At 45.7% G+C, this 10000-nt stretch overlaps 1 protein-coding gene across 1 annotated transcript in view; it reads right to left on the reverse strand.

Moving 5' to 3' along the window:
- LOC308362373 (transmembrane protein 150A-like) overlaps positions 1-10000 on the reverse strand; it is a gene marked incomplete at both ends in the record, with an annotated part of 19436 nt that overhangs the window by 3271 nt on the left and 6165 nt on the right. The window contains 3 exons of the mRNA XM_080834988.1: positions 4518-4645; positions 7114-7181; positions 9369-9455. Coding sequence (XP_080691114.1) covers positions 4518-4645; positions 7114-7181; positions 9369-9455 — 283 coding nt within the window. The remainder of the gene's footprint in view (positions 1-4517; positions 4646-7113; positions 7182-9368; positions 9456-10000) is intronic.

Consider the following 10000-nt stretch of genomic DNA (forward strand, 5'->3'; position numbering starts at 1 on the left):
TTCACTGCCGTTTTATGGAAAGTCAGTCATTCTAAATAGGTTCTACACATACATGAAATACATTTCCTATTTAATAGATGCAAAGTAATTATGCTGCCAGCATTACTCCGTAGCAAATTACGTTAGATGTCAGTTGAAGCTGGTTGGAGAAGGCACTTTCAACACCGAGCCACCAGCCAAGAGACCAACAGTGGTCGGGAGGAATGTACTTTTCGAGGGTTTATATAAAATACGGTAGCCTAATGCTGCATGCTGTGCAGCTTTGTAGTTTACCAAAGTCGTACTAAAACATTTTGACAGAAAACAGGAAATGTGAGGTCCTGACATGTGTGATTCCGGAAATGATGTTGTTTGGAAATGATGTCGTAAACTGGCCAATCACAGCCAAGGGGGTCTCCGACTCTCTCCGTCTCTTTAAGAAAAGTTAGAAAAAAGCGTTTGTCTCCGACCAGCTCTCCGACGGCTCTCCGACGGGTCGGATGGGCGGCAACACCTGGGTGAAGGTGTTACCAAGGCGTGCCAAGGCGTGCCAAAGTGTCCCTCTACGACCAAATCGGAGAGAATCGTAGAAGTATAAAAATGCCTTAAGCCCCCCGAAAGCCCCTTTTTTGGCTGTTTTGTCCTTTTGAGAAACTCCCTTCCAACACCAATCTTGAGGACTAGAGAATCCATTCAGACCAACCAGGTAAACAAAGTTAAGGAGTAAACCTACAGACATGGCTTACTGGTACACACTCTTAAGAAAACACATACTGTAGATGCATACATGAGTCTTGACAAAAATACCCCCCCCCCCACACACACACAGCTCTCGCTAAGTCATAGACACACAAATACACATGCATGTTTTGTCAGTCAGGGAAAATCTGCAGTGAGGCTCTTGGTCCTTCTAGAAAACTTCACTCTTTAATTTGCCCTCCCTGTGTGGTAAGATACCTCCAGTCAGGTCAGGCCAAAGAGAACGAACGAAGCCGCTGGCGTTTATGTAACCAGAACGCTGCCGTTCACACGCCCGGGAAACACAGGGGACGTTATTTAACAGACAAGGTTGTTCTAAGTCCCCTAGGGTCAACAACCCACGGGCCTCCTCAAGGAGAGGGACACGTTGCCCCTACCATGCTCTTACAGAAAACCCCAGAAAGCAGTGATGTATGAGGGGGGGGGGGGGGGGGGACAGGACTCCAAAGAGTAAACCACAACCCCAAACGCCATGGAGCAGAGCATTCTGAGACAGAATTAGGACAGCAGACAGAGCACCAAAACACCTACAGGGAGAGGCAAGGAAACCTTTAAACCTTTTGCACCTTTAAAACAGTACTGTGCAAACATATACTGTATAGTACTGTGCAAACTTATACTGTACAGTACTGTGCAAACGTATACTGTACAGTGCTGTGCAAACAGCTAAATTTTTTCTTCTGCATTAGTGTGTATTACATACAGTATATATTTAGATTTATTTTGCATTAGTGTGTATAATATAAACATATTTAGATTTCCAAACATCCTTCTGTATTTACTTTGCATGTTGTTTTGTATCCACACTTTATAGCATTGTTTAAATACCAGGTTCGTCAGGTTTGAATGGAATTGGAAGAGTCAGATTTAAGCATCCCAGTCACATACAACAGCTGGTTCTGAGGTGGGTATGACCCTTATCTGACACAGATTTTTAGGTTAACCAAACCACACAGGGAAGCTAACTCCACACTGACGTTAAAAACACCTCGAAATTCACCTTTAAAATCGGAGCCTGTGTCCTCACAAGACACGGTATTAACAGCAGGCATCAAAGACTCCGCAAGAGTCTGACGCAGTGTTCCCGAATGCTGTGCAGTGGGAAAGCATTCAATGAAAAAGATCTCATGCCGTCGGCATTCCGGACTCCATTTTATGTGATGTCCTTGGAAGGTCTACAGAGGGTGTCCAGTCAGCGGGGGCATTTAGATCAAACGCACCACGTCAAGCTACGATTTCCCATTTCCTATTTGGCTGCTTTTTTTGGAGGGGGGGGGGGGGGCTTGTTACCACTCTTTTGTTTGTTTATCCCTCTATAACCTTGCTCTCTCTCTATCTCTCTCTCTCTTGCTCTCTCCCTCACTCTCTCTCTCTCATCCTCTCCCTGTCTTTCTCTTTCAATCTCTCCCTCTCTCTTGCTCTCTCTCTCACTCTCGCCCTGTTTTTATCTTTCTCTCTCCCTCTCTCTCTCTTCCTGTCTGTTTTCTCACTCTCTCGCATTGCACACCTGTCTCACAGTGGTCCATTCTTAAAGTCAGTTACCTGATATATTTGTAAATGAACTAACAAATACTGCCATGCAGCCAGAAAAACAACTGACAGGTAGAGTTCAGGTGCTGCACAGACGCAAATAAACTGTTGCACATACTTGCAATGTCAGCATCGCTGCAGACCGGCCATTAGTGGGTTTTATAGCCCACCTCCACTCCCTGCTAATGGGTTTGGGATGGCACTCATTATGGGATGGCAGTCCTTGTGGCGGAACCTCCACGTGAGGCACTCAGAGTGAAGGCGGGTAGGGAGAGGGTGTAGGGGCTAGTCTGGAAAGTTCAGAAGGTTCAGACAGCCTCAGGGGTTGACTGGGTGCCTGTGAGTGGTGTCAGGGCCTGCAGACAACTAGGTCTGGTTTAATGTTCTAGCAGTGAGACTCAGACTGCATCTGGGTTTGATCCAAACAAAAACAAAACAAACAAACAAACAGTAGGGTTTACAGGCTAATAAAGACTACATGATGCCTCTATTTTAATTTTAATTTTTTTTTTAATTTTAGGAACTCGTCTGAATCTAGTACCCTAGTAATTAGAGCCCTTTTCATTCATAAAACATGAATAGGCATGCTAAGACAGACTGTGTGAAATGTTTTTTTTGTGTTGTTGTATTGTGAGTGGCACAAAACAACAGAACACTGCATCCACTTGATAACTGATAAATTCCTCTCCCATCCCCATCGAATCACACACACACACACACACACACACACACACACACACACACACACACACACACACACACACACACACACACACACACACACACACACACACACATACACACACATACACACACACACACACAAGGGCTGGGTAACAGAGAAAGTGGAGTGAAATGCTAACAGGAAACCTAAGGGCCGTACCAGAAGAGCCAGAAGGTACACTGGACCAACCCATCAACACAGAGTGTGTCCATAGCGCCATGGCGATCAAACAAAACAATTGACGGACATGGCGGGAGGAATTCTCCCAGCAGGATAACCAAAGAGGGTTGTGTGTGTGTGTGTGTGTGTGTGTGTGTGTGTGTGTGTGTGTGAGTGAGTTGCTTTGATGTCGACTAAAACAAAAAATAATATTATGCAATAGGTTGACCCAAAGTGGCCTGATCTCTGCACTCAAACATATGGGAGTAATCAGACCGCTAGCAGCTGCTAACAGCACTGAGCTACAGCTGTATAAACTGGAGTAACAGTTCAGTCAAATGTAGACACGTTGAGCCATATCAACTTCCCCGGTTTCCTGGAGAGACCAGAAAGAAGTGGAGTTAAGCTCAGGGTGAGACCCTTGCAGGTGTGCAGCATTCAGGTGAGGAGCGTTCAGGTGAGGAGCGTTAAGGTTAGGGAAGGTATATTAGGTGGAGGGGTATTATGTGAGGTGAAATCTGAAGAGTTTGGTTATGTCTGTTCAAGTGTTTTTGGTAAGATGAGTTCAGTTGTGGCGTGTTCAGATGTGTTTGAGTGAGGTGGGTTCATTTGTGGGATGTTTCAGTTGTGCGTGTTCAGATGTGTGCGGGTAAGGAGTGTGTTTGGTTATGCCGTGTTCAGCTGTGGTGAGATTCAGTTAAGCGTGTTCAGGTGTTTGTGTAAAGGGTGTTCAGGTGTGTTTGTGTAAAGGGTGTTCAGGTATGATTGTGTGAAGCATGTTCAGGTGTGCTTAAGTCAAGTGCATTCAGGTGTGTTATAGTGAGGCAAGTTCAGGTGTGTTTGTGTACAGCGTGTTCAGGTGTGTTTGTGTACAGCGTGTTCTGGTGTGTTTGTGTACACAGGTTTAGGTGTGTTTGTGTACAGCGTGTTCAGGTGTGTTTGTGTACAGCGTGTTCTGGTGTGTTTGTGTACACAGGTTTAGGTGTGTTTGTGTACAGCGTGTTCAGGTGTGTTTGTGTACAGCGTGTTCAGGTGTGTTTGTGTACAGCGTGTTCAGGTGTGTTTGTGTACAGCGTGTTCAGGTGTGTTTGTGTACAGCGTGTTCTGGCGTGTTTGTGTACAGCGTGTTCAGGTGTGTTTGTGTACAGCGTGTTCAGGTGTGTTTGTGTACAGCGTGTTCAGGTGTGTTTGTGTACAGCGTGTTCAGGTGTGTTTGTGTACAGCGTGTTCAGGTGTGTTTGTGTACAGCGTGTTCAGGTGTGTTTGTGTACAGCGTGTTCAGGTGTGTTTGTGTACAGCGTGTTCAGGTGTGTTTGTGTACAGCGTGTTCAGGTGTGTTTGTGTACAGCGTGTTCAGGGGTCTCACCTGGAAGTTCCCCACCATGATGAGGCCTGCAGCACACATCCAGCCAGTGGAGAGGCCAGCCGTGTTGAGCACGCAGTTCTGGTGCTTATCGATCACATGGGCATAACGCAGCAGACTTATCAGCATCACTATGGGGGGGGGGAGAGTGAGGGGGATTGAGTGAGAGAGAGGCAAAGAGAGAGAAAGAGAGAGAGAAATTGTGAATGTAAAAAGCAGTGTCCGATCGTATTTCACTAAAGTCCACCCATCCAACATGTCTGACCTCGCCAGTGTGGCGTACATTACACACTGTCACACAGTCAGTATTAGTCTTATCATGTACATAACACACTGACACACAGTCAGTATAAGTCTCATCATGTACATAACACATCGACAAACAGTCACTATTAGTCTCATAATGTACATAACACACAAAGTCACCCAGTCAGTATAAGACTCAGTACAGTATGTCTCCCGCCTCTCAGTAAAATAAACACCATCCTGGGACCTGGGAGTGTGGGCCAGACTGATAAGCGTCTATTGTTTCTGTTTGTGTGGGTGTGTGTTTATGTGTGAGTGTGTGTGTGTGTGTGAGCATGTGTGTGTGTGAGCGTGTGTGTGTGTTTATGTGTGAGCACCTATCAGTGCTCTGCACAAAGTGTGCATAGGGTTAGTTCACATTCAGTGTCATGGTATGTTAGTCAGCAGTCTGCCACAGCAGTAAGCAAAACTGGGTACAACTCAGAGGTCTGAATTATGACTGATGACAGTCCTGGGGTTAACAGAGCGAGAGCTCATGGATGCTAACAGGCATGTAGCGCATCACGCATCACGCATTACACATCTACTGGGAGAGCAGACCACCCATTTTGTTTTGGAAAGAAAATAAGGAAAATGCTTCTCTTCCTGGACCTCATTAAGATTCATAAAGTGTCAGCAGGTGGAACTTCACCATCTAACTAGAGGCACACACACACACGCACGCACGCACGCACGCACGAACGCATGCACGCACGCACACAAACACACACACACACACACACACACACACACACACACACAAACTCACACACTACTGATACAATATCTAGACATACACACTGACAAAATGTCCGAAGTGTCATAAAGATTCACACACACACATGAATGCACAGATGCTCCAAGTGCTAAACACAGGCACACACCTTCCCATCCATCTGGACAAGTTAACAGTATAAAATCAATAGTACTAAAGATCCTAACATCTGCGCTCCCAAATCAGCCTGGCGTCTTATGTAACACTGAAACACTCCAGAGGTAACAGAGCACCACCACCAGCAGAAGACTTGTGGCTTTGGGTCCTCCGCCCCGACGTCCATTGTGGCTGTACTGCGTGTGTGCTGTGAGGGAGGGGGTGACTACGTGACCGGGGCGTCTTTGTCTCACAGCAAGCCACCAGCAGGCTCGCTTCCCCCACCGTCCCACAAAACTGGGACTATAGTCCTCAAACGTACCTCGCGGTAGGGGGGGGGGGGGGGGGGGTATTGCTTGTTTAGACTGTTTAATTGTGCTATTATTTAGCTATTTTCACCTGGAGGGAGGGAGGAGAAGGGGCGGGACACATTTGTTTTGGCCATTTTTAAAGGTTTGTAAGTTTTTATGTAATCTGGGACGTGTGCCAATGGATGGGATTATGCAAGAAGCTTTTTGAAAGTGTTCTTGCACAGAAAAAAGCAATAAACAGTAAAGATAAGTTGATGCTCAATAGTTCGGTCCAAAGAAGGAGAGAACAACATTTAAAATGGCACCAGAAGAATTATCAACGATTGCAGAGGAACTGTCCCTGCATTCTCTCATACTGACTTCTGTTATGAAATGAGAATTCCGTGAGTTTGCCTCTTGATGGAACTTTTAGGAACGGAGGCTTTTGGAATGTTCTGATTCATCATAGAAGGGGTTATGGGCTGGAACCTGGCAGAGAGAACACTGTCAGCCTTTGAGGCGGGAAACCGGACTGTCCTGGACCTACATGGAGGGACCCTGGCTTTTAGGGGCTTTGCTAGATAAACAACAACAACTTTGGACGGAACCACAAAGGACAAGATGTTCAACTCTGCACATTTTTAAGGGAAAACACGTAATTGAGTTTCATATTATCTTTTTCCAGGCATTGTGTCAAAAACTGTTTTCCCCACCCCACGCTTTAAAGACACTGAATCACTGACTGGCTGAGCTGTTGTCTGTCTCCATAGTTTTCTAAATGGATTCACAATCCTATATATATATAATTTTTAAACATCCATTAAACACAAAATGGCCTTCTAACAGGTCTAGGACCAGCAGGCACGTCCATCTCTCTAAAGCCTAGTTTGGAAAAGCCGACTTTTTCATATGGGGCATTCAGAGGCTACCTCTGACTCATGTACTACAGCAGTATTGTACCTTCTCGGAAAAGGCAAGCCACAACTCAGATACAGGCAGAATAGAAGATATCTGATGATGTAATTGTGTACTACCTAATGTGTTGCTTTGGGGAGAAATAACAAGTTGCATCAGGAGCATCAGTAGCATCAGTAGCATCAGTAGCCTGTAGCAGAGAGATGTGAGTGGGGAGGAGCAGGATTGACTTTCTTACCCATGAAGGAGCCGGTGCTGCAGATGAGGCTGAAGAAACAGCTCTCAGGAGGAAGGGCTCCACACTTACTGCAGAGAGAGAGAGAGAGAGATAGAGAGATAGAAAGAGAGAGTGAGAGAGGGATTGAGAGAGAGAGTGAGAGTGAGAGAGGGAGAGAGAGAGGAGGAAAAAGAGAGGACGAAAATGTGATTTTTCAGGCTCTGTATTTTTCGATGAAGTTTCTATCTGAGACCTTAAAGTTTCTTTTAAGAACCCTCTGATAAATTAGGGTTCTACGGGGGTTGTCGGTTTGTTTGCCAAGAATCCGCCTTAGAACCTTCAGAGAAATGGTTCTTCTGAGCATGGCCTGGGCTGTATCTATGAAGAGCCCTATCTGCAGTGCCTGTGCCTGTGACTTTGCCTGTCTGTGCCTGTCTCTGTGCCTGTGCATGTGCCTGTGCCTGTGTATGTCTGTGTCTGTGCCAGGCTGTAACAGGAGGGTTGGTGTCTGTGTCTGTGCCAGGCTGTAACAGGAGGGTTGGTGTCTGTGTCTGTGCCAGGCTGTAACAGGAGGGTTGGTGTCTGTGCCAGGCTGTAACAGGAGGGTTGGTGTCTGTGTCTGTGCCAGGCTGTAACAGGAGGGTTGGTGTCCGTGTCTGTGCCAGGCTGTAACAGTTCCCCTTGGAGCCATGCCCCTCACAACAGGAGCCTGGCACCAACACCACACAACTTCCTGCTCCCTTGGAATGCTGGGAAGAAAAACAGTTTTCCAGGACTAGACCACACAGTGAGACGGCGGCAATCAGTCACACACACACACACACACACACACACACACACACACACACACACACACTCACTCACACACACAGACTCTCTCAACAACATAAAACCACTGTAAACACAAGTAAGGAACAGAACCAACCCCAACAAAAGGTTCTTTAAGGTGACCAAAAACTGTAAGCACAAGATCAGATAACACAAAAGCTTAAATCGTGCATTCACTTTTCGACGGTGGCCTGGTTTAAAAGGTAACCCAACCAAAACAGTGACCATTATGTAACTCTATCCAGCCTGTGCTTTCTAGGGCTTGATGTTCAGGCAGCTTTCCAGCACAGCACAAAAAGAGAAGTGTGGTAGAGTGTGAAAATGTGTGTGTGTGTGTGTGTGTGTGTGTGTGTGTGTGTGTGTGTGTGTGTGTGTGTGTGTGGGTGTGTGTGTGTGTGAGTGTGATAATGTGGGCCAAAGGTAGCTTGGGTCCCCAGGTCAGGAGCTGTGGCGGAACGGGTCTTTAAAGAACAATAACACTGATTGTTTACATTCTCAGGTTCTGCTGACAAGATGAGCTTTAAATGGCCTTTGAAAAACACACACATCTGTGCGCTCTCTCTCTCTATCTGTCTCTCTCTCTCTCTCTCTCTCTCATACACACACACACACACCTACACATATAGGCAATCATACACACACTTATAAATACAGACACACACAGTGAGTTTACATGCAAACATCCTGCTATGGGGCAGAGGTTTCATCCTAAGAATTCCTGAGACCTGGAAACACGTGAACGCCTGTTTAAAAAAGAACAAGGGAAGGAGAGAGAGAGAGAAAGAAATGGACAGAGAGGGACAGATAGAGAGAGAGAAAGAGAGAGAGAGAGAGCAATCTTTTGCGTAAACAACCACTTTAACCAGACCCTTAGTTTTTATACTTTTTCAGGTGGGTTCTGCTCAAGGTTTCTTCCTTTTCAGGGAGTTGTTCTTGGCCACTTTAGTTTGTGTGTGTGTGTGTGTGTGTGTGTGCTGGCTCCAGGGGGCTCAGACCTTAGGCTCTGTAGAGCACTTAGAGACCATGTCAACTGTTTATGGCACTATATTTGAAATTAAAATTGAATGTTCGCCCATAGGTCAGAAAAGATATGAGAAAAGAGCTGGTCAGCTATCTCCATGTATGTAATAAGACACGTGTGTCAACTTGGACATACACGTGTGAAGGATCTTGGAATCTGCCTTAGGCAGTCAGGGGAAATGCAAATGTTGCACAGTCATACTGGAGATGACCTATGACCTCTTGCTCTTTGACTTACAGAGGAGAAAAAAAATCACACACACACACGCACACACGCACACACGTACACACACACACACACACACACACACACACACACACACACACACACACACACACACACACACACACACACACACACACACACACACACACACACACACACACACACACACACACACATATTTAGGTTTAAGGCTAGCTCTTACCTGATGAGTGGAATGCTATCCAGCGTACAGCACAGTACTGGAGCAGTCTGTAAGTGTAGGGGCTGCTCACAGGACTGGTTGTACAGCCTGACAACAAAAAAAATACACACACACAGACACACACACACACACAGAAACACTTGTTATTTTTTTCATTTACGTCAATGTGTAAAAAATGACCAAGAAGATACATCCAACAACCTCTGACCACCATTTAAAGAGCCTGAGCAGTAATCCTAGATGTGTTTAACAGTCAGTTATAGTCTCACACCCATGACCCATCCACATTCTCATTGAAACATAACTGAACACATGCACACAAACACAAACCTCAACATATGAACACACATTCTCATTCAAACATAACTAAACACATGACACACAAACACAAACCTCAACATATGAACATATAGCTGTAATCAGCGCGACTCATAACTGTCTGTTTGGATACCAAACCCCTGACACACACAGAGACCACGAAACATACTCATGTCTTCCTCCTTTCCCCCTCTTTCCGCTACCATACTATGTTCTCCTTGGTTCAGATCTTTTGCCCCAGTGCAGTGAGAGCAGACAGGGGAGAAGAAAGTGACATTCTATATGAATGACTTATAAACTCCATTTCCCAAAAG

This window comes from Sprattus sprattus, assembly GCF_963457725.1.
Source record: "Sprattus sprattus genome assembly, chromosome: 3".
NCBI lineage: Eukaryota > Metazoa > Chordata > Actinopteri > Clupeiformes > Clupeidae > Sprattus > Sprattus sprattus.